This window comes from Scardinius erythrophthalmus (assembly GCF_964197995.2).
Source record: "Scardinius erythrophthalmus genome assembly, chromosome: 20".
Taxonomy (NCBI): Eukaryota; Metazoa; Chordata; class Actinopteri; order Cypriniformes; family Leuciscidae; genus Scardinius; species Scardinius erythrophthalmus.
Window position 1 is genome coordinate 31,704,955 of NC_138240.1, and position 26,261 is coordinate 31,731,215.

The following is a 26,261-nucleotide window of genomic DNA, read 5'->3' on the forward strand; positions in this document are numbered from 1 at the left end:
CGCTGATAGGCAAAGGAAAACGCACTGCGTTGTAACAAACCACTTGGTAGGAAGTATAAGTTAATTTGTATGTTTCTGTTTGTTTGAACTGTTTCCCACTTTTGTTCACATTTCAAGAATGTAATTAACCATTTTTTTGTTGAACCAGATCTTTCCCCCCATGAAAATGTCATTCCTGGGTAACGTAATGAATTTTTAAATTAATGAAATTTCTACCATTGTTGGCATACACAAATGTACTGATATCCATAATTGGAGCTCAACAAACAATTACAGGTAGTGCTCGGAAAACTACATTTACATTTTTACATTTAGTCATTTAGCAGACGCTTTTGTCCAAAGCGACTTACAAATTAGGACTAAATTAACGAGTCATGGTGAAGAGGCAAGAAGTGCTTAAAATACTAAGTTCAGCCATTGTTCAGAGTAGCATAAGCCCGATAAGGGAGGATTAAAGGAAAAGGAAAGATTATTATTATTATTTTTATGAGGTAGAGATAGGTTTTCAGCTGTCTTTTGAATGTTGTCAGGGATTCTGCAGTCCGGATGAGGGTGGGGAGATCATGGAACCGTGAATGAGAATGTAAAGTGAAAGTGGAAATGGAAAGTGATTTTGTGGCTCTCTGTGATGGAACCACGAGCCGTCGCTAGTAGGCCTATGTCACACTTCCTGCTTCCGGAACGTGGAGTAGGGATTCAGAACTTCCGGTCAACAGCATTTCTCCATAAGGATTTAGATTATCAGCCATAATGTCTAAACCATCCGAGGTAGACTGACCAGGAGCTATGAGGTTGTGAAACGAAGGTTTTTGCTCCTGTAGAAGCTATAAGTTCGTATGAAATCAACTTTGTTTTAAGAAAAATATGTTTTATTCGCGATCTTATGAAAAAAACTACACTACCCACAATCCTAAGCATAGCAGCAACGTCTGCTGATTGGTCCAACTCGCTGTTACCATAGAAACGTTTACCTAACTGGCGAACGGCCCGCCGCTGTTGTTGTAGTGTACCGGTTTGCTCTGCGTCAGGACGTAGACAGCCATAACTCAGCTTTCACGCTTTTCCACTTGAGAGTTTTCATTTACCATCCGAACCACATCGTCATATGTGACTTCAGGCAGGTTGCGGAGAGATTTGCTCCAGCGGTATCTATCGGACTCCGCCACTGTAAAGAGCTAACCGGAAGATCCGCATCCCTACTAAAAGACGTACTTCCGGTCTTCAATTTTTTCGTGATATAGGCCTGTCGACCGATCGTAGGCTTCTGGTAGGGATGTAGACTCGTAGGAGTGAGTGAAGGTAGGAGGGAGCTGAGCCTGTGATAGATCTGTAAGCAAGCGTCAATGCCTTGAACTTGATGCGAGAGGTAGCCAGTGGTGAGGAGTGACGTGTGCCCTCTTGGGCTCGTTGAAGACAAGACGAGCTGCAGCGTTATTAATCATTTGTAGAGGTTTAGTTGCACATGATGGAAGTCCAGCCAGAAGAGCATTGCAGTAATCAAGCCTAGAGATGACCAGGGCCTGGACGAGAAGTTGTGTTGCATGCTCAGTAAGGAAAGGCCTGATCTTCCTGATGTTGTGCAGTGCAAACCTGCATGATCGAGCTGTCTTAGAAATGTGGTCTGTGAAGGTCAGCTGGTCATCCAATGTTACTCCAAGATTTCTGACCGACCTCGATGGGGTGATTGATGCTGAATCAAGCTGGATAGTGAAGTCGTGCTGTAGAGACGGATTGGCAGGGAGGACGAGAAGCTCAGTCTTTGCCAGGTTGAGCTGCAGGTGATGTTCCTTCTTCAATGCCGAGATATCCGCCAGACAGCTTGAGAACCATGCAGCTACTGTGGGATCATCTGGTTCACATCTGGTTCAAATGAGAGGAAGAGCTGTGTGTCATCAGCATAAGAGAAACCATGTGTCTGTAAGATGTGTCCCAGTGATGTGGTGTAAATAAAGAAGAGGAGGGGTCCAAGAACTGAGCCCTGAGAAACCCCTGTGGTCAGTTTATGTGCTCTGGATACCTCGCCTCTCCATGCGACCCTGAAGGACCTGTGAGATAGGACTCAAACCAGTGGAGGGAAGTTCCTGTGATGCCCAGTGATGAGAGGCTGGACATAAGGATCCGATGATTCACAGTGTCGAAGGCAGCGGACAGATCCAGGAGAATGAGGACTGAAGATTTGGAAGCAGCTTTTGCGAACCGTAGGGCTTCTGTGACCGACAGTAATGCAGTCTCAGTTGAATGCCCTTTCTTGAAGCCAGATTGGTTGACATCCAGCTGGTTGTTCAGAGACAAGAAGGATGTTACTTGGTTGGAAACAGCTCTTTCAGGTGTTTTCACAATGAATGGTAGGAGAAAGATAGGTCTGTAATTCTCTACAAATTATGTGTTTAGCGTTGGTTTTTTAAGCAGTGGAGTAACCCGAGCCTGCTTGAATGCAATAGGGAAAGTGCCAGAATGGAGGGATGAGTTGATGATGTGTGTGAGTGCTGGTAGAAGTGTGGGAGAGATGGCTTGTAGAAGGTGTGAGGGGATGGGGTCTAGAGGACAGCTGGTAGGATGACTGGAGAGGAGAAGTTTAGATACTTCTTCATCGGTTAGCGGAGAGAAGGAGGAGAGAAGGTTATTGGGCCTGGGAGAGGTTGGTCTGGGTTCTTGTGTGTGTGTGTGTGTGTGTGTGTGTGTGTGTGTGTGGAGCTGAGAACTGACTGCTGATAGTTGTTGTTTTGTTGGTGAAGAATTTTACATAATTTTTTACATTACATTTTAATCACAATTAATATAATCAATTTGGGATTTCATATTGACATGGGCTCATTTTTGGCTGCTGATAACTCAAAATTCAGAACCAAAAAAAAAAAAAAGGCTGGAAAATGTTTTCCAATAAAATAAATAAGACTTGTTTTATCCTTAACTCAACAAAAAAAACTGAATTATGTAATCTAACACACAAATATGGGTTAAATGAATCGCCGGTGTCATTGTTAGCCGGAATGATACTGTTAGACGGAAGGACATTCTGCAGTATTTTTCAGGATTACCGTAAAAACCATCCTCAGTATCATTTTTCTTTCTGACACTCAAACTCGAAACCAAGTAAGAGTCACTGACAAGTTTTTAATTATTTAAATATCTATCAAATTTACAGTAAATCTGTAAAATTCTAATGCTTCAAAAACAATGGCCAAGGGTAAAGTCCAACACATACAGCTAAAACACTTGGGCTTATTGCAAATGAGTGTGAACCTATTTCGATTAATATTTTAAGGTTGCTTGTTACTGATACATTATCACTCCACTGAGTCATCACTATAATACCTTGCTCTCTTTTGTCCAAGATACTCAGCCCTAGCTTCTGCATCAGCGTTTATCCTGGCTCTGAGCCGTCTCTGCCTCTCTTTATTAGACAGAGGCATCTGGAAGGACAGAATTGACCTTAAAACACCCGAAGCTATACTAAAGCTTTAATAAAATGTTGATATATTAATAAAAATGATTACAGATTTGACCATTAACATTATAAAATTCAATTCAATGGTAATGACCCATGTGACTCAATGAATCATATGAAATCAAGATGAATGAATGTATTTATAAAAACATTATAAATGTTTTATTAGTGTTACCCAAAAGGACACATTGCTACAAAGTGCACCAGTGACCGAAAAGTTTCTGGTGCTCCTTCAAGGGTCTTCTTTTTGACACAATATTACATGACATACCAAAATGCATTATGGTCCAAAATGGTCATTGATTATCCAGGAATTTGAAAAATCTTTCCGTCATAAAAATGTAAATAAGCTTAGTATTATCACTATATTTGAAAACATCAATACAATTATGCCCAAATAGGTTTTAAATACTTTTATTTATATTTTTTTAATTTTTGTCGGATTTTTGTATTCGGATTTTAAGGACTTTTGAGCTCAATAGTTCCTTAAAGATTAATTATTTATATTGAATTCTCACATGAGTAATTAAAGAGGGGGAAGTTGAGTCACTTAATGAAATGCATTTTAAAATGTTTACATTTTTAATATTATAAATATGCTTTGGACACCAGAATTGACACGCCATGTCATTGACCCATATAAATACATTTAAAAATAATAAATACATATAAATAAAATAATAATAATAATAATAAGGGATTTAAGTGAATAAAACAAAAAATAACTAGAATTTATTTAATTTATTGTAAAGGTGTCCATTTGAACTTTTTGCAAATATTATTTTTATTTAAAAATGTACAGCATTTTAATCGTATGCACAATTACATGATTTTTTTTTTTTTTTACAAATTATTTATTTATTTATTTCTAAATGGCTACATTTGATGAAAAAGTTGAGTAGTTTTCTCTGCACGGGCTCCTTGATGGCTTGATTGATCCAGAGCAATTTTAACACCCTTAAAAAGTATTTATTTGACCCAGTACCCAAACATGAATGTTTTTTAAATTAAATAACAGGTTCCTGTGGCAAGAATCTTTGGGACAGCTGAGACAGAAAACTTAACGGCCTAAGGCATATTTTTGTTGTTGAAAATTGTAGCCAATTTATTTTCAATGCCAAAAATATATAAAACCAACATGGATATCTCAACGAATTTTCAGAGTTTTTAACTACATTTTTTACAAGATTTAACGGACATGTTAATGTGTAATATATACAGTATATAGATTTAAATAGTATTTTATATATGTTTTATATGTTATTATAAGCGGACAGAAACAGTTGTTTTAAATTGGAATAATATTTCACAATATTACTGTTTTTGTTTTTAATCAAATAAATGCAGCCTTGGTGAGCAGAAGATACTTTATTTAAAAAACATAAAAAAATCTTACTGACCCCAAATTTTTGAACGGTAGTGTATATATATATATATATATATATATATATAATGAGGAGATGTCGTCACGACACAGCGCCCCGCCCCCAGAGACCGCGTCTCCTCCCCTTTCCGACATTTTGGGAGGATACCCGCGGCAGCACCGTGCATTGTTTGTATTGGTAGTAGAGTTGTCGCACTATTTTAGAATGCCTGGAAAACACTGCTGTGTAAAAAATCTACTCCAGTGTCTCACACGATTGTCGTGGAAACCGTAGGAACCATTTGTTACAGTTTTTTCGTTATAGCTGATGCCAAAAACCAAGTAATTAGCTATTTCCATATAAGTGCAAAGTGGTAAAGAGTCTAGGTCTCTGTTCCATTCAGCTGCAGGCAGCTCGTATGAGTCGACGTTTTTAATATCAGCCAGCTTATCTAAATACCTCTGTTTGACATTGGTAGTAAGTTTCTCCCTGTAAGGACCCTTTTCTTTTGCCACATTCTTATCCATTCCTTCTTAATTTTCTCGTAATTTCTATCCGTATATCCGTTACAATTTGTATCCGTCTCTGTATCGCTCTTACACTGTTGCCCCTATCAACCGATAGCGTATCCTCCCAAAATGGTGGGTGGGCTCAATTCGTCACGTGACAGCAAGCTACCGTGACGCATGTCCTCATTCTCAATATATATATATATATATATATATATATATATATATATATATATATATATATATATATATATATCGATTTAAATAGTAGTTTATATATTTTTTATATTTTATTATAAGCGGACAGAAACCCCGTCTGATTTCCGCCCCGCATTAAATCCAGGAAGTGACGTAACAGAGTCTTCGTGCCCGCGCCTCACGAGCATGGCTGCTTACAGGAGATTCGGGATTGGAAGGAGTTTAGCTGTTCTTTTGACGAGATCGTGAGTCGTTCATGCACTCATACTACACTTTTTACTATGCGTTTCTATGTCAGTGAGGAGTTATAAGTGATGTCTTTCAGATTGTTTAGAGTCGGGCGAAGCGTTTGAGTTTTTAAGAGTTTCATAATATTTTTCAGTGTCACTGACAAGGTCTTGAGTGACGCAGATGCAGAGTACTTATTGGAGTAATAATGGCATGACTATTCATAAGTTAACATATTGTTATCACCACTGTTATTCACTTTTGGTTATATATACATGTCATTTTCTATACTTTATGGCATAGTTTGTGCAAAAGCTAGTCTCTCGTTACAAAAAATTACCACGATGATAACAATTATAACCGTCATCAAAATATATATTTACCACAGCAATTGCTGAAACCATAAAAAAACACAGTAATAACGAGATCTTATTCAAACGTAGAACCTTGCTCTCATGCAAAGTTACCATTATTCTACTAACAATAACTGCAGTAATTTGTCAGAAACTGTCTACCATTAAAAACAAAACAACAATAATATATTCTATTATATTAATATGGTATCACACGATACTAATATTGCACAATACTAATATTATATAATAATGTTATGCTAATATAACGTTACAATAATAATTTTTGAGAGGGCACTTTATATGTTATTGTTGATGTTAGTAAGGGAGATGTAGAAATCTGTAGAGTTGCTGTTGAAGTATAATAATCCGATGATTTGCTTTGCTCAAAGGCATCATGTGTGCAGTCACCATGGAGCAGGGCTCAACAGACCCTCTCTTCACAAAGTGGGCAGAAAGCAGATTCCACCGCAAACAACCACTATGTTTAGTAAGTATTACCAATATTCAGGTTTGCATGTTATATTAAAGTGTTTGTTTGGAATGGATCTAACGCTTCTTTCATCTCATCAGTCAGAAACATGTTTATTCAGACCCAAGACACTCCAAACCCAAACAGCCTGAAGTTTCTCCCTGGTCGCATGGTGATGGAGTCAGGGACTATGGATTTCGCTGGACCCAGAGAGGCTTATTGTTCACCCTTGGCAAGGTGGAGTTTGTATTTTTACCCAGTCTAAACACTTTTTGCACTGTATTTTATTTTCTGGAGACTAAGCTAATTGCTTATGAAATGCACTATCAATCATGATTCATAGTAATCTATAGGAGAAGTTATTATGTTTTATAGTAAACAAGCTAAAGTCAATGTAAGTGATTTCACCAGTTATGGCATTGCAAAATTGCATTTTTTAAAATAAATTTTCTAAATAATATGTCAGCGGTAGGCCTGTCATGATTATTGAAAAATCACCTGGTCGTGGTTATTCGTTCTAAATGCCATTGTTTGAGATAACCGCAATAATTTCTATCAAAATGTACAACATTTTGTCTCCTTTTCCAGTTTGGTAGACAAAGAGTAAAGAGTATAGAATATAGGGAACTATGTTATGAACACTGTTTATATTATATTATATTATAAATAATTAATTATGCAAATATTATTAATTTCCATAGCAATAAAGTTATCCATCATATGGGCCTATTTTATTGGCCTTTATTATGACATTAGTTCGATTTTGTGCCATGATGCTAGGATATTGTATCAGGGCTCGACATTAAGGCTTGTCCGCTTGTCCGGGACAAGTGGATTTTTTTGTAGGACAAGTGGAAGAGAAAATTAGTTGTCCCACTGGACAAGTTAAATTTCAAACAAAATAAAATGCCATGTTACTTAACGTTATGTGCCACTCATTACGTCTATAATTTTACTGATTTAATTTTACCGATTTGAGACGTCGCATAACTGCCAGATTCAGACTGCTCTCGCGCGTTGCCTGGCGCTGAGCCAGAGTCGGACGCGTTCAGCGCTGTCATATATCACAACTAAGCAGTGTTTTAACCTCATAATGTTTATTTTAGGTTTCAGATATTTAAATACACATAAGCACGAGTAAAACAATACATTTGGAGTATGTAAAACACACTGATGTCTGTGGAAGCAGCAATAACAATCTATTCAAATATAATTGGCCGACGTGTGTTATTCATATCAGACAAACATAGTGGAAGTAACTATAAAGTTTACTCTATTCTTCTCAGTTCACCGGCCACTTTCTTGCATTTATTTCGGGAGAAACTGATGAATTCATGTGCTGTAAATCCGACTGACAGGACAACATTGTGGCGCTCATCTCATGATCAAGATTATTTATAAAGGTTTTTAAACAACCAAACACACTCACTTACACTTATTTGAGAATCGGAATATCAGATAGGTTGATTGATGACATGGTAAGCAAGTTTGTGAATATTTTGAATAAAGGAAAAGCGAAATAAAAGCGACATCTGTCATACAGTATTATTGTGGCTGCGGTGTCGCGTGACGCGTCGCCATGGAAACATTAAAGGGAACGTTCGCCTTGAAAAAACTCCCTCTGGGGGTGGGGGGGTCAGTTAGAATATTTTAAACTTACGCATGAAAGGGTTAAAGAAATGATCAAAAATAAATATATGTGTGTGCTGTAAAGTGGTTAGAAGAAAAAAATCGGAATCGGCAGGTCAAACTCAATGAAAAACCGGAATCGGCCTAGAAAATTTAAATCGGTGCATCTCTATGTCTACAAAATTATTTTAGATATAGTATACAGTAAGTCTAGCTAGCTTCAGCTTGTATAGCTAGCTTGCAAATTCTGAGGATACCTACAAGAGTCACCACTTCCTCTGGTGATACACTGCACACCAGCATGCAAAGTATTACTTTGTATTATGGAGTCTGGAGTCTGGAGATCCTTATTTCTTGTTGAAGGGGAACTCTGTTCTTGGGGCACGTTCCTTTCTACTGTTTCAACTGAATTTTATTAATATTGATAGTGTTTGGATGCTTTCAATGGTTTGTTCGAATTCTGCATTAGCAAAACACACACAAAAAAAAAAATGATAAAATTATAAATCTTTACCCGGACAAGTGACTTTTGTGCATGGACAAGTAAAACATAAATTTACTTGTCCGAAGGACAAGTGCCTCAAAAAGTTAATGTCAAGCCCTGTGTATGTTGTGGTTTAGTGGACCAAATCCAAATAATTTATTTTCCCGATAATGTTGTCTCTTAGGGCGCTATGAAGACTCTTAAGGTGTAACTTAACTAAAGATAAACCATACCTTAGGAAGCTGCTTAAGATGTACCTTCTTACGTGCGACGTTATCCGGTGCTGTCCGTGGCGATGCTGCTGAATTGGTTGATATCGATGGCTCGAGAATCAATTATTCTCTCGTGCAGGGGCTGTTTATGTGAGAAAGCGGTGTTCTTTATAAAAGAAGCACTTTAGAAATAGTTGAAATTGCATTTATTAGGACTATTGGGATATTATAAAAAATAATCCAAACTATAATAGCCTAGCCTACATATTTTTCAAATTTTTACGTGCTTTCTTCTCTTTCCCATTTTTGTTCGCTGAGGTGGAGCTGCGATGTAATATTGTTCTTGTAAATACTTTCCAGCATTTCAGTAATAAAAGTGTACGTCTTACGAACGGTGCTCGGCAGTGATCAAAAAGGATTTAAACAGTGGATTTTAAATCTCTTGTAAACTCAGAGATGTAGCCTGGCAAGCCAGACCTACATCAAGATGTTGGGTTTGGCAACTCACCATAGACACTGCTCAGTCCGAGGGGCGGGATAAACGGCTGTCTTTCAAATTCCCTCTGCACGCAATAGGACAGCGCTTCAACCAACCAGAGCGTTTTCCCAACAGCGGAGCTAGTTGATAGATTCAACTTTTGAATCTGGCCGGCAAAACTACGAACACATCTTCCTTTTTTAAGAATAACTTGCCGTTATTCTTAGAATAGTGAATAGTATATAAGAATAAGTGCCGTTCTATGCTCCAAGTCCTCCAGAGTCTCGGCCAAAGCCGATTCGAAAGACTGTTCTCCAGCAGCAGCAGCTCTTCTTTGTTTTCAAGTAGCAGCAACCGTCGCAACTCTGTCATCATTATGTTAAGCCCGCCCCGCCTACTCTATAAACGACGTGATTGGCCTGACCCAGAGCCATAGAGAGAAAGAGTTGCGACACTCTTTGATGTCGCCGCTATGGCTGTCACGTGGTTCATGTAAGCCCCAATAGTTCTTAAACATACGCTGGCTGTCATGCTCTTCTATGGGACAGACAGCAGCGATTGCATTATTGAACGGTAAATATAAAATTAAACACACCCCAAGTACTTTTTCAGCTGTTATTGCATTTTGTTAATGTCAGTTTTGCATTTGGAGACAAGTTTTAGGCTATATTTTTGGAGGGAAAAGCTTAGTGTTTATGTTCGCATGGGTAGTAGCACTGGCTTTAGCGGCTCTAACTTAACTTTTCCATATCATTCATCTGATGATGGACGTCTCATGATATTTATTTTAGCACAACTGGGCTGTATTAGGGCTATTGATTCCCGTGATTTTGCTTATAAATTTTGATTCAGCCATTAGCCTACCTTCGTGATCACGCAAAGAGGTCTGCCGTGGCGGTCCGTTCAGAGTTCGCTTAAGCTAGCTCACTTCTTCTGATGAAAGTGGCCACCAGGACCACAACGTGAAACATTATCATGTTAAGACTAAGAATATTATTTTAATATTAAGCCACACATTATCAAAACTATAACAGATTAAAAACGAATTTAAGCATTGCTGATACAAATGAAGGTTTTCAAATAAACTGTTTTTATTAAACAATGACAGACAACAAAAATGTGTGCTTGTGTGAACAAGAAAAGCAAAAATCAGGGGCAGGTGATCCATGAAACAGACAGGACTGATGATGGCCATAACAATCCTAGAGGTCCAGCATTGTTCTCACAAGCCGCTTCACTCAAGACAATAAAACATAATGAAAAGTTAGTATATCCCAAAAAATTAAATTAAATAAAAGTTGCTATAAAGGTGGTAGCGATTCATTACCGAACTCTTAACTGACGAAGTCGCGCTAGCTAACTAGCTAAGTTAGCAGGCAGTGCTTGAAAATTGGTTGAAACAACTAACATAAAATATTAATAATTACGCTGTGCATGTACAAATGAAGACCAGTATAAGCATCGCAAAGGGCCTCTGATACAAACAGTTGACAATTCAAAAGAGGTCGATATTTCAACAACTTAACTCTGGAACAACTCGACGCGCAGCAATGTAAGTGAATGGGGTCCTACGCCCAAATGACAGTGTTTGGAACTATTCCGCTCTTCAAATCCCGGAAGTGGGCGGTTAAAAGCGCCGCTATTATTTACAACGGAGATCTATGGGAGTGTCGCAACTCTTTCTCTCTATGGCTCTGGCCTGACCTAATTTAGGTTTTTACAGCTCCGAAAGTCAACGGAGAGTTGCTAGACTGCCCTGGAAGCAAAATAAATGTTGCTGCCGCTAGGGTGCGTCTAGATTTCTAGGCTATCAGAGATGTGGATTCAGACGCAATTAAATTACCACACGACCTGTTTGTCAAAAAACAGTTGGTACTAATTTGGCCGGGGATTTTTACGCGGGTTGGGTGAGAAAAACACTGATATTATGGATTCAAACGGCACTAAAATCACCGACTTACCCCTGTAAATGTTTAAAATACTGTACGAGCCCATGAGAAACAATTAGCGTCCGAATAGGACTTAACTGACAGTAGCCTGTGCTTTCACTGTCCTTTGAAAGCGCTCTTTAATATATATAATAATATAATAAAAAAATCTAACAACAATCAGTGTAATGACAGTTTTATTCTTTGCATGAAAACACTTGAATTAGCCTAATTGAACACTGTCTGGGTGTATAAAAACTTCAGAGTTATATTCATATAGACCTGCAACAGTGATTATGTAAAGCTAAGAGTGGTCCAGACCAACCTTCCGAACGTTTGACTTACAGAAGGTATACCTAACTAAGAACGTTTCGGGAAACACATATTAACGATAAGGTACAGCTTAAGGTGTAACTTAAGAACGACGTAGCATTAAGAAGGTTTCGGGAAACGCAGCCCTGGTCTTATTGGCTCTACAGAGTAACTTAGTTGGCAGGTAACAGTTCACAAATTGACCATTAATTGACTGTTGAAACGCCTTGTCTGGCCAAACACATATTCTTTTCCTGATCAGGTTAACCTCAAATCTAAAAATAAAATTGAATTTAAATCACAAAAATATTGCAAACCATAAGAATGTACCCATATATTAATATGTACTTTAATATGTACTAATATGTACTTTTTAAAAATTAAATTAATCTCTTATCAAAATAACTTCCCCCACACTCTTGCAGCAACATCGCATGATGATGCGTTTACTGGTGTGAGGGCGGGGCAACCTGTCACTCACATGAGATCCACCAATAGCAAACCTCAACCATCCAATCAATTCCCCGTGAACAAAATCCCCAAAAACTCAAGACAATGTCCCGCCCTGCATTTGTTCTTGTTCAAGAAACCAGTTCACTCCGATCTATGTCACAGTAGGGCAGAAAAGAAGAACGCAACTTTCATGCTGACTTTAAACCCCTTAAAAAATATACATTTTCTGAAGTGAAATAAATTCATTAATTTGAAATCGAGACTCAATTAAATTAAAATCGATGAAAAGACACTCCAAAAACTGTAATGCATGGGACATCAAGGCAATGTCAAGTGAACAGAAACATAGGTGAACGTGATTTCACTAAGTGCAACATGTTCCAGGATCAACATCTTTTCTGATCCTGAAACAACATTCCAATCAACCAATCAGATTTGAGGGACATGTTTACGGTTTATGTCAAGTTTAGGCTTACAGTTAGGGTTAGGTGCTTCTACGTCAGTGTTATTCACCTATCATTTCCCTCTGATTTTAGGGGTAAGATATGAGTAAGGTTAGGTTTAGGGATAGGGTTAGGACTAAATATTCAGACAGAAATGTTGTTTCAGGATCAACAAAATAAGTTGATCCAGAAAACATGTCTTACTTGACAAAATCACAGTGATCCAGAAACACAGGGTGCATAAAATATTTGTGTGAGATTATAATGTGCTTTTCCTTAAAGGATAATTCCGGAATTTAGCACTTTGAGTCTATTTTCTGGTTTGTTTTGGATGAACTAGAGTGGTGGACACAGAAATTTTGTCGATGGGTCCTGTCTCGACTTTTTGACTCGTTTAGAATCGCCTTTGACCGCTTCAGAGTGGCTGGCTACCGGCATGCACGAACATGACCTTAAAACAACCCTTAACGTTCGTTTTCAAAACTGTGCAACTCACCGAGTGGTTAGTGGTGTTCGTTGATGATTAAAAACAAGTAGCGTAGCGAAATACAGTTTCTGTCGTGTTTTTATTTGGCATTTTGTAAAATCCCATTGATTTCTGTTGGAGGACTCATTGCTCGTTGATATTACTGCACTTCAGACTCAAATATCGAGCGGAAGTTTATACGTGGTTGTGAGGTATCTGAAAAAATAGTTCCACTATAGCAAATAACACGGATTGAAATCATATATTGCGCCGATATATTTGTTTTTAATCATCAACGAACACCACTAACCTCTCGGTGAGTTGCACAGCTTTGAAAACGAATGTTAAGGGTTGTTTTAAGGTCATGTTCGTGCATGCCCGTAGACAGCCACTCTGAAGCGGTCAAAGGCGATCCAAAACGAGTCAAAAAGTCGAGACAGGACCCATCGACATCATTTCTGTGTCCACCACTGTAGCTCATCCAAAACAAACCAGAAAAAAGACTCAAAGTGCTAAATACCGGAATTATCCTTTAATGGAGAAAATATGATGCTTCTGAAAAAAAGTTATAATAAATATAATTATCATCAATGGTCATGATATAATTATATTGAGTGACACATGAACAATAGTAATATTGATGCTTGACTTTGCAAACACCATTAATGACCGCCTATTTGAGTGATCTGTTGGCTTTATTTTATGTGTGGTATTCACAAAAAATGCTTACAAATCCAGAAATGTTTTTGTGAGAATGTTCCTGTGCATTTTGCTGAACTATTTCTATCAGAACCTGAAGGAATCCTGCCTGTACTGATGCTGTTTTCATTCCTCAGACAGTTGTTCAGAATTGAAGGAGTCAAGAGTGTCTTCTTCGGCCCTGACTTCATAACCATTACTAAGGTAAACCACCAGCCCTGTTAAACACTATTTTAATTGAACTTTTAAGCATTGAGCATGACATCTCTCTTTTCATTCAGGCTGATGGCGAAACGCAGTGGAAGGTGCTCAAACCAGACGTCTTCGCTACCATCATGGACTTCTTCACCTCTGGACTTCCTGTTGTCAATGAAGCCGATGCTCCACATGCCGACACAGGTTGAACATTACGTTCTCTTCTTTTCTTCTCATGCTTATCTTGACATCATCTCTGAATTCGAGATCTTTCCACATGTTGTACACGTCGTACTCCTGCAGCTCCTTCGGAGGATGATGACGAGGTGGTGGCCATGATTAAAGAACTACTGGACACACGCATAAGGTACTACAGTACATTTCTGTACTTTTGATATTAGATTCAATGCAGCTTTCAAATTCAATTCAGGTCAAGTTTATTTTTATAGAGCAATTCTCAATACATATTGTTTCAAAGCAGCTTTACAGAAAATGCTTTTTAGAGTTTAGAAAGTATTCAGTCATCAGCCAGAGATGAGTGTGTCAAAGTTATGTCCATATGGCACCATTATACAGCTAAAATACACTGCCAGACCAAAAAAAAAAAAAAAAGACACTATTTGGGTTTAAATAGGCAAATGCTTAAGAGTCTATGATTGGATCATTATTGCAGTGATTATTGTGTTTCTACCATGTTATATGTTTTCAACAGTTCTTCTAATCCTAATTGATGGAGTGTGTAGCTTTTCATTTCTTAAACATTCATGTAGGAAGACACATCATGGCCATATTCCAGGATGATAATGTGCAGATTCATCAGGCTCAGATTGTGAAAGAATGGTTGTGAGGATCATGAAGAATCATTTTCACACATGAATCGGCTCCTCTGAGTCCAGAGCTTAAACTCATTGAAAGTGTTTGGGATGTGCTGGAGGAGACTTTACAGAGAGCTGGACTCTTGCATTGACAATACAAGATCTTGAGCAAAAACTGATGCGTCTCTTGATGGAAATAACATCACAACATTTATTTCCATCAGGAGTTTTTAATTTTGACATGCTATATTTTTTTAACATTTTAAATTGTACTCATATTTCACAAGTTTTTGTACTGTATTTTTTTAACTAAATGCAGCTTTGGTGAGCATAACAGACAAAAACAAAAACATTGTTAAGAAAGTAACACTTTAGTTTAGGGTCCAATATCATAATATTAGCTAGTTGCTGATTAGCATGCATATTACTAGGATATTGGTACTTTTAGTTTATTAGTACTAGTGAGAATTGAGCCTTAATTTAAAGTGTGACCAAGAAATCATACAAACCCCAAACTTTTGAATGTCAGTGTAATAATCCTAATAGTACATTTAGACTCTACAGGAATAAACTAAATGTATTGCTGTGATCAACACCTATGTTTAATCACAGAAGTCGTAAGAATAATAATGTTGTTCTTAATTCAGAAACTTTCTTTCCTCTGTCTGCATGTCGTTCCTCAGGCCCACAGTGCAGGAGGACGGCGGTGACGTGTTGTATCATGGTTTTGAGGACGGTATAGTGAAGCTGAAGCTGCAGGGTTCCTGCACTAGCTGTCCCAGCTCCATCATCACGCTGAAGAGTGGCATCCAGAACATGCTGCAGTTCTATGTCCCCGAGGTGGAGGGAGTTGAGCAGGTGAGGAGTTACGGACCATTCTCAACACGTTTTCTTAAAGTGCCCCTATTATGCTGTTTTAAAGTTTCTAATGTTGTTTTGGAGGTCTCCTACCATAGGTTTACATGCATCAAAGGTCAAAAAAACACTTGATTTTCTCATAATATACTAGCCTGGCTAACGTCAGACCAAGTCTCATTTGAGACGTGGTCTGGGAACCACGTGTTCATTTTCTCGTATTTGAGGCGTGGTTTACGAATGCCCAGAGCCGTTTATTGGGCGCTATGAATGTCTATCAAATGCGCCTGTACGTAGCTCATAGCCAATCGCTTCAATTATACCAGATGACGTATGTAAAGCGGCAGAAATTCGACGAGGAAAAAGACGATGGGTCAAAGATTTATTTGTACACGATGGCGTTTAGCGAATATTACCGTTTGTGAAAGATAAACATGAGGGTAGAAGGTAACGTCGAGTCTGATGCCATGTTGGATCCATAGATATAAACAAACTGCTTCGGTGTCGTCATCGTCTTGCTGCTCCCTCCCCGTTCTGTGATTGGTTCCCTTTTTCAGGGGAAAATCTTGTCCATGGTGTCCAGACTGCCTAGCAGTGTGAATAAAATCGCGCTGCGAGCAAGGCAGTATGGGGAAACCCAGGCTAATAATATACACTGCTGCATCAGCTCCTTTCTCACAGTGTCTGAAATGGTTTGATAAAGGGTTCAGTCTCTCTGAACCCCTTCTTTCCGAGAGCTGCTCTGCTCTGATTGGTCAGACGGCCCAGTCTGTTGTGATTGGTCTACCGTTTACAGCACATGTTGGAAACGTAACACCCATTTCAGCTCCAGATCTTCCTCAGCGCTGGTATATACAAACCGTAACAATGGTGTCGTTGTTCACGAGCAGCCAATGAAGACCATAGGCTGGCGTTATGCAAATTTGTTACAAACCTACGTGCATTCATGCAGGAAGTGAGACTGGAATTACTGACGACTCGTTTCAGGCAGTTCAGAATCGATTCTTTCTTTTGGGAGACAATAACTCCATTTATCGTGCACTTTGCAGACCTTTTCCATTCTCAAACAGCTATGTTACACTGCATGAAAGGCTATTTCTGAAAAAGCATAATAGGGGCACTTTAAAACAAAAAGACACGCCCTATGAATTCCTTCACACCAAGTGAGAAAATTCACCCAGCAATATGTTCCAGTGTTTCTCAGCTAATCTGCTGTCCCTTTACTCTTCAGGTGAAAGAAGAAGATGTGGATGTTGAAAAGGGTGTCCTCTGATGTCATTCCTTTCTCCATAATAAATTACCCAGCACCCTTTCCCTTCAGTGTCCAATCATGTAGAAGGAGCTTTGAGTTTACTAGAGACAGTTACACCGCTGTAAGGACAAATCTGTGTGTCCTCACACTCCTTCAAACACATTCAGTATATTAGCTACAGACATATTAAGGTTTTTACCCTACATGTTTGGACAGTGTTTGGTCGGCGTTGTTACAGGTTTTGGATTGGGCGCCCATAATATTTTATAGATTGTCTCTCAATGCACTGGTTAAAATAAAAATTAGAATTTTGTGTATATTTGAACAAATTACATGCATATAATATAACAAACGTGTAGATATTGTTATAAGAAGTCTACTGGTTTCATGCTAAATGGATTCTATATGGATTTTATCATGGTTTCATTATTTAATAGAGATTCAGTTTCATAGAATAATACGCTATGAATAAAAAAATAAGAAATGCATTTCATTCACCGTTAGCTCTTGTGCTCTTTTGTCAGTGGTGTCGAACCACGATTAAAGATTAATTGCTTGTATTTCTTATTTGTCATTCAGATAAAAGCATCTGATAAATATAAATGTAAATTATGTTCATATTAAAAAACTACATTTCCAAAGGCATTTTGATTACGGTCTATTAAAACCGCCCTCAAACATTTTAATATATTCATAGATAAAATGTTACATGTAGAAAGTATTTGGTCTGTGGCTACCCTGTTATAGAGGATCAAATTTGTAAATATTAAAAAATAAAGAAATAAAGAATGATAAATACATGTTGAGTCAAGTTCTGGTTTTGGCTTCTGATTGGTCGAAACAGTGTTCCAGTCACTATGATGTGAAACCCACATGACTGCTGCTCCCATAGGGGATTGTTATTTCTGTTGCATAGCAACATTCTGATATGTCAAGAGACTATATCCTGGGGGACACTTAATGAATTTGCTTATTAAAAGAATGCTTGAACAGAAATGTGTGTGTACTTGATATTTGTATTATTTAGCATAGCATTTGCCTTAATTGTATTTGTAGCATAATGTATGTAGAAAAAAGAAAATAGACATTATCTTGTAGTACACAGGCGTTTTATCTTTTTTTTAAACCCCAAATCTTCTTGAGGAGGCCAATAACTATGAAACATGATAGTCTAGAATAATCGATTTTTATTTATTTCCTTATTTGTTTTCCTTTGCCTGAAAAAGAGTAGATTTGACATTTAAAAAAAAAGAAAAAAAAAGCCATCGAATCCAAACCCATATAAAATACTAATAAAAAACATTTATTATAAAAGTTCACTGCAATAATTGCTAGAGTTTCCAATTTTATATAATACTACAGGTCCAATTATATATTTGGATTATGAACCGAGATGACCAGAAGATGAATACATTAGGACGGGTATGTTGTTCTTGCAGTCCTCACCTGCAGGGGGCGCTAGAGAACTACACAAACTGCTGAAATAATCCTCTGCCCATTCAGGGATTGACTGAGAGTCCAATCACCATCGGGGTTATTGACATTTGTATCCTTGTACTGCACCCATCATAGATATCATGTCTATGGCACCCATAAGCAAATCACATGGGGAAGGTCTATAATCAGGTTTTGAATTTAATTTCATGTTTTTTCACCCCACATACATTCAAATAGCCCAATTTTTGTCAATTCTGTCCTCTAATATAAAATTACAACGTTATCATATTTTTGGTATGGCTGTACTGTGAACACAATAAAACAACACTGGCACATGCCTACATTCAGACAAGAGAGACAACTATCTAATGAAAGTAGATTTTAATGAAAAGGAAAAACTTCTCTTTTTTTTATTTTAGAGTATTTTATTATTTGTGTATGCTACATCGTATGATGATCGTGCTCTGCTTGAGTGCTGATTCACTGACACGAGCATTTTCACATGGCAGCTTTACTGACTCGTTCACTGTCCAGATGACACTTCTTGTTCTGCGCATGTACAATACAACAGGGATACAATATATACATGCTTAATAATTAATGCTATTAAATTATCCAAATTTCTTAATTCAAAATTGTTCGATTTTTTTACATTTTTGATGTTTCATAAATTGAGTTTGATGATTGTTTTAATGTTTAAACGGCTGTTTAATGGCAGTTTAATGGCAACTTGCCTCACTACATGCCAATATGTGCTAAATTAACTTTATCTGGTTGTGCATGCCCTAAAACAGGGGAAATGTTCAATAGCTTGTAATTTATAATAAATTGTAGGGTACTTTATTCCTGTAATGCAAAGCTGAATTTTCAGCATCATTACTCCAGTCTTCAGTGTCACATGATCCTTCAAAAATGATTCTAATATGATGATTTGCTGTTCAAGAAACATTTATTATTATTATTCTAAAAAAAAAAAAAGTATTAAAACATACAAAATCTCCCCAAAGTTGGGTGTCCAAACTAGTGTTGTCACGATACTGGAATTTCCAGCTTCGATACAATACCTTGAAAAATATCGATATTATATCATTTTCGATACCACAGGGGAAACAGCCATATATATATATATATATATATATATATATATATATATATATATATATATATATATATATATATATATATATATATATATCATAATGTTTAGATTATTTGGGTTATTTTGTTGCAATAGCTTACACACAGCACAGGAAGGCTTTATTTGAATCATCAAACTAACTATAGAAAAAAAGACAAGAAAACAAACATTAATAAAATAGGAACAAATTAATAAATTGAAAATGTTGGCACAAATAAATACTATAGAATAAAGAGACAAAATAAATAAACAGCTTTAAGTTTTTCAAGTGGGTCTAACAGAATATTAATGTAAGAAATACTACAGAAATGATGAATTAACTTTTACAAATGTAAAATAACTGGATGGTTGTCACTGTAAAAAAATAAAGACTTTCTCTTTGTCTTTTGTTCTGATTAACAGGACAGACAGCAGCAAGATTATAAGGCTGCTGTCACTTTAAGAGCTTAAGCACGGTTCCAAGATAATGTTACACACGACATGCGTTTTCTTTCACAAACAATAGCTCTATTTACCTAAATACTCAGCGAAACGTTATTTTGACAATTTTGAATGCATTTGACCGTTTAAGCAGTCGACAAGAAAAAGTACTTCATTAGGCCTACTCTTGTGAGCTGTTTGAGGGGCGTTGTATGTGAACGGCACTTATATAGATCAGTGTGGCGCGCGCGAAACCTGCGGGAATGATTCAAGTCAGAGCCAATGAAACAAGTGACGGTGCGTGTCCACTGGCGCAGAGCGAGTGTTTACAATTCGTTCCCCTGGAAGTTGCGTGAGCATGAAGCTCAACTTATAGACGAATCCGGCGAAACTACCGGAAGTAAGCGGGCGCCATTACTGAGCTGTTGCTGGGTAGCGTTGCGCCATTGCCTCCTATTGGTTTGGTTGCGTCCACTGGAATAAACAGCCCGCAATTTACGACTGTCACTAACGTTACATCTACAACTTTACTATTCTTCCTCTGCAGAGTTATTTGAACAGTATAAGTGTTGTTAATGGTCTGTGAAGATCGGACAGGTCCTTTAAGAACTATGTATTTATCATCTGGTAGAGTGTGCATTATTTGACCAACCCATACGGAGCTCAGATAATTTTTTGACCCTCTATCAGTGACCTGTAGTTGGCATTTTGTTGATCATCGGATGCCAGGCGAAGGAGAAAATACTCTTGAATACTGTATTTGCTTGACTGTGACTCTCACTCTGAGAACCAACAACGCTAGCAGTTAGCTGTACCTTACCCTTTCCTTTTGAAATGTGAAAATGAGATAAATAATGGTCACAAAATAAAAACATGAATTCGTTTATTTGATATCATTAATTTATTTATTGTTGCCAAATGGACAGATCTTTTAATAGTTTCCTCGTTAGCTTGCCTAGCTAGCATAGTTATTGCCAAGCTATTTTCATAAATAATCTGTAAGATCGTTTGTACCTTCATCTGTGACTGGAGGCCACTGTCTAACATCATCAACCTAACAAGTCATACTGCCTGCAGCTGTCATCGAGGGTGCGTTTGCGTTATCACGGAGGTTTGTTTACATACTAGTAACAGCTCAGTAATGGCGTCGCCACAAGATGGCAGCCTACACAGAACGCTCGTCGGATTCGTCTAGGAATGAACTGAAAACGCTCGCTCCGCGCCATTAAACAAGCACCGTAAAGTGACTAGAGGCGGGTGTGTGTCAATTCGCCGTTGGAGAGAAGAAAGAGTGAACGCGCAGCTGGTTTTGGCGTATCGATACTGCAGAAAAGAGTATTGGAACCATTTCAGATATTTTAGTAGGCTATTGATAAAGATTGAAATATCATTATTTTTTGACAACACTTGTCCAAACTCGGTCATGGAGGGCCACTGTCCTGCAGAGTTTATCTCCAGCTTGCCTCAACACACTAGCTTCTTTGCCTGAAGAAAAAATCGTTTTTCTTCAAAATTTCTTTTTTTCTGTTCCACATTAGAAAGAAAATTTGGAAACTGATGAAGGCTTCTGGGCTTTCTTTCAACATTACTGATTTATTGCCTTTCTTGGTAAGGAGTTTTGTCAGCTGGAGATGTAGATAAGTGATTTTGAAAATTTTGGACTGAACTAGCAATACCACTCAGCAAGAACCAGAACACATCTGTTGTAAATCTCGTTTGCAATTAGTGTCTATTTTGTCTACTTATGGTTAAAGGTGCCCCTTCTTACACGTGTACTTGGCTTACAGTGTACTTAAACTCACAGCCAGGTGTGTTTGATCAGGGTTGGAGCTAAACTGTGCAGGACAGTGGCCCTCCAGGACCCAGTTTGAGAGCATAAGAAACAAATGGTAAAAAAAAAAAAACATTTTTGAAAAATAATATTTTATTAATACGTTATGATATGTCCTCTGTAGTGGACACCAGCACTAAGTTGTTTAAAAAATTAAATGACATAAAATTATATATATATGCAAAAACAATGGGATTTTTTTTTTCAATCACCAATAAATGTTGAGGTTTCAGGATTTTTTTAACCAAAATTTGTATAAAGATGATTCTCAACTATGTTATGAAAGATATAATGGAATGAATTGATACACCATTTTACTTTATGCAATATGTGGGTAAAATGGTCATAAATTAATATTCCCATTCAATGCAATGTCTCTATACACTGTAATCTAATTTGCACATTAATGTGTTCTTGGAGCAACATTTAATGAAAAAAGAAGTGTAATAATTGGAGTAATAATTGGCAACATTTTAATAATAATATCTAATATTTCATAGGAATATTGATGTATAATTTTTCCATATTCACTTGTTGTGTCTCCCCAAATGCCTGATATGATTTAAGTCCTGATGTCCTCTACATGTATGAAATCAATGCCCTGTTTTGTAACAGAAAGTGATTTTTTTATTTGAAACCCCATAACATTTTCCTGAGATGTTGGTTTATGAAATACAATTTGAAAAGTAGTCCGATTTAACCCTTTCATGCATGAATTATGATATCCTCAGTCAGGATTTTTTTCCTATGTGTTTTTATTGCTCTTAGGGCATGAAAAACAAGAATTGATTTTTATTTTATTTTTTTTACAAATTTTTCAAAGAGATCTTCAGATGTCCACTTGAGTGGACAGCATGCGTTTATGGTTTAAACTGAAGATATACTGTATTAAATAAGACAATAATAAAAAAGATAAAGTATGTGAATTTAACGAACTAATCAATACAATTATATCAAATCATGTGAAAACTATAAAATATATACAAAAAATATAAATGCAAAATATTGCAAAGGCTTCATACAACTTCATACAAGTTGCACTTCGCGTATCTTTGATATCAGAACATGAGGACGTGATTCCATCAGAATTTTCTACAGCCTGTCAATGTACAACTGTGGAAACCACTCAGATGTTCCCTCCAGTGCACCAGAGTATGGAGATTTACCCTTATTAGCTGATAATTATGATTATGTTCAAGATGGACATGCACATTTCTATCATAGCCCTCCTCTGAGAAAACCTAGCGATACGTTTTTTCAATCTCATCTGAAATGATCAGTGTTGGGGGTAACGCATTACAACTAACATGCATAACCCATTCAGATTACTTTTTTGATGTTACAAGTAAAGTAATGTGTTACAAGTAACATGAATTACCTAATCAGATTACTTTTTGATCTAACAAGTAATTAACTACAAGTAATGTGCATTACCTAATCAGATTACTTTTTGATGTAACGAGTAAAGAAACGCATTACAAGTAACATGCATTATGTAATCAGATTACTTTGTGATGTTATGAGTAAAGAAACGCATTACAATAACGCATATTACATTATCAGATTACTTTTTGATGTTATGAGTAAAGAAACGCATTACAAGTAACATGCATTACGTAATCAGATTACGTTTTGATGGTATGAGTAAAAAAACGCATTACAATAACGTGCATTACAAAATCAGATTACTTTTTGATCTAACAAATAAAGTAATGCATTACAAGTGTCATACATTATGTAATCACATGACTTTTTTCGATGTCAATGAAAATTACTTTCTAATAATACAAATACATTTATTTACAGTAAAAAAAGTCACTGCAGATTAAGTTTTTAAGTTTTAAATTTCAAAAACAATATTCACATTATAATAATGAATTGTAGCTAAAATATAGCAGTTGATGCATGACGTCCACTACAGTGGACATGTGATTAATCAGAGTTTTCTCTCAATCTAAAATCAAAACTTGGAAAATTTTACTGTGATATGACTCATTAGATATTGCTTGATGCTGCAATATTCTTTTTTAACTACAAGAGTCTCCTAGGATAGAAGGAATGGGTGGATATTCTGGAGCAACTTGGCATGTCTGACTGACCCTTGGCCATGTTAGTTTGGAGGGGGAAAAAACGAAATTCAAAGGCTTGCCACTTGGTTGCAATTTATAGGATAATGCACAAGGGTCCAATGAAGATATTGATGTGCAACTTTGCCATAAAACCCGTGCAAATTCAAGAAAATGCATTTTTAATAGCTGTCCACTGTAGTGACCACTATGCGTGAAAGGGTTAAATTATAATTACAATATATTGTCATATTTCCTACATTTGATCACTAAATTAATGTCAGACATTTTTAAAGAACAAGGAGAAGTTGTTTTCATGGTGAAACCTCCAAACATTTGGTGTCTCTGAAAGCCCCGAATGTGCTCTTTACAGGAAACCCAGGTTGTGACATGTGACATGTATGATGTCAGAGAAATTCACTAAAATGTAACAGTGGACAAAAGTCTATTCCTGGGTCCCTACTTTAACATAACCCTAATTTATACATTAAATTTAACCCTCATCCTCTCATCCCAAATCCTTCCCTCACACAAAAAATATATTTATTTATTTTGTCCAGAAAACTTAAATCATTCTATTTTGATAATGTTTTTTCTATTTTTTTGCGATTTATTTTTATTTTCTTTAAATTTTATTATATTACTATTTTAATTTAATAATATAATTTAATCACATTCTTCACATTCTTTCAACTTAAAGACCCCCTGTGGAGAAAATCAAGTTTTTAATGTTGTTTACTGCGCTGGATTGGCTCGTTTTCATTGTATATACCAAGTTCAAGTGTGGCAAAAGTCACAAAATCTTATACCACTCCAATGAACAAAATTACCCGAGGAGAGGATGATAAATATATATGATAGACCTCCGTTATAATGACCTCCTATTCATTTTGGAATAGGAGGTCCAATTAAAATTGGTCACTTCATTTTAATTGGACTAAAATAACCCTCCTCCCTTAGTGAAGGAGGAGGATTGGGGAAGTCAGGGGGAAATCTGGCCGAGCTGGTAGAGGAGGAAGGACCAGGGGACTGGATGGAGCCAGGAATGTCCTATGAACTGAACGGAACCAGTGGAGGATGAGGAGAAACAGCAGGAAGATGAGCGCTGTATCTACCTCAAGGAGGGCAAAAGGTGGGTTACAGGTCTGTCCTGATAGGGTTGCACACAGCAGAGAAAAAACGATTCTAAATACAAATAATAAAATGCAAATAAATAAACAATCATTCATAGTTATAATAGCAAAAAACTAAGGCTTAATGTTTAAAAAGGAAGTTTTATTGACAACAAAGGCCTTACCTGTCACTTGATAATATGACCAATATTTCATAAAGGCTGGCAAAATTGTCTTTCTACTGTTATTGTGGAAGCAGACTCAAGAGATGGTTAATGGAGGAATAAATAACAGGAGTTTATTGATAACACTGAGCGGAGACTTATACTTTGGAGAGTGGAATGCAAGTGATGATTGGAATAAGTCTTCTTACAGGAATGGAGACACACAGGAAAGACAAGATACTGGAGAATCAAGGTTCGTAACAGCAAGGTAAGTTGTCCTCTTCGATTAAACAAGACCAGACAGTGAACAGAGGTGAAGAGTGTGTCTTTAGAGCTGGTGATGATAGGGATGAAGAGGTGCAGGTGTGTGTGATTAGAACTCAGGTGAGGGAGTGCGCTGTGATTGGCTGGTGTGAGAGTGTGGCTGATGCTGTTATTTGCATTTCCAAAATTCTGTTCATTTTCTCATTCAGTCCCAGTCAAATTAGTTAGGTTGCATATTGTTGGGTACATGCAGTTTAATAACATTTTCGTTTACTTTTTTATTATATCAATTTCTGTATTGGCTTGGATCCTGAAGCAAAGCCAGTTGAGAACCTGTGATGTAGACTTGTACTAAATTGTGCTTTGCTTTCCCAGTTAGTAATAGTTGTTCTGTGGAGCTGGTGGCCAGACTGGTTCACATAAAAATGTGTGTGAACACACACATACTCGCATGTCTGCATTGGCTACAGCTGAACATTGGGAAGATTTTACAGATTTATCACACTTGTTATATTTGATGACAAACTTGAAGGAAATGGAAAATCAAGAACAATGCTCCAGTTTTAAGCTTTTAACTACTCACTTCAACAGGTTAAAGAACATAGATGTAAACTGCATTACATAGGAAGCTAAAACTTTAATTGAGGATGAAAGCAATAGAGCAAATGCAAATCGAATTGATCTCTTTGGGCATATTTTTGATTGAGCTTAAGAGTAAATACTGCAAAACATAAACTTTTAGTGACCTTCATTTATATAGCGCTTTTAACAATATTGTTAATATATTATAATGTAGTGCAGTACTAACCGTATGCGTGTTATTTCAAGTAAATAATTTATGTGATTAATTCACCACTGCCAAAAGGAGCTGGAACACTTTTAGGTGAATAAGGGAATGCATACTGACTTCAAAGTAAAGAACAGGATTGCCAGACTATTGCACAACACATAAATCACATACATTACATCACTGGTTGATTGCATCAGAATATAATCTTTAATCTAATATAATTTTGGCATATGATCTTTGTAGGGG

The 26,261-nt window shown here is 36.9% G+C and overlaps 1 protein-coding gene across 1 annotated transcript; it reads left to right on the top strand.

Moving 5' to 3' along the window:
- The first annotated feature begins 5,627 nt into the window (after positions 1–5,627).
- Positions 5,628–17,894, top strand: nfu1 (NFU1 iron-sulfur cluster scaffold homolog). Its single transcript, XM_081348276.1, has 8 exons — positions 5,628–5,764; positions 6,493–6,590; positions 6,674–6,809; positions 13,814–13,880; positions 13,958–14,075; positions 14,175–14,238; positions 15,370–15,544; positions 16,773–17,894. The coding sequence occupies exons 1-8, from the start codon at positions 5,706–5,708 to the stop codon at positions 16,812–16,814; spliced, it is 759 nt and encodes a 252-aa protein (XP_081204402.1). The 5' UTR covers positions 5,628–5,705; the 3' UTR covers positions 16,815–17,894.
- The last annotated feature ends 8,367 nt before the right edge of the window (positions 17,895–26,261 follow it).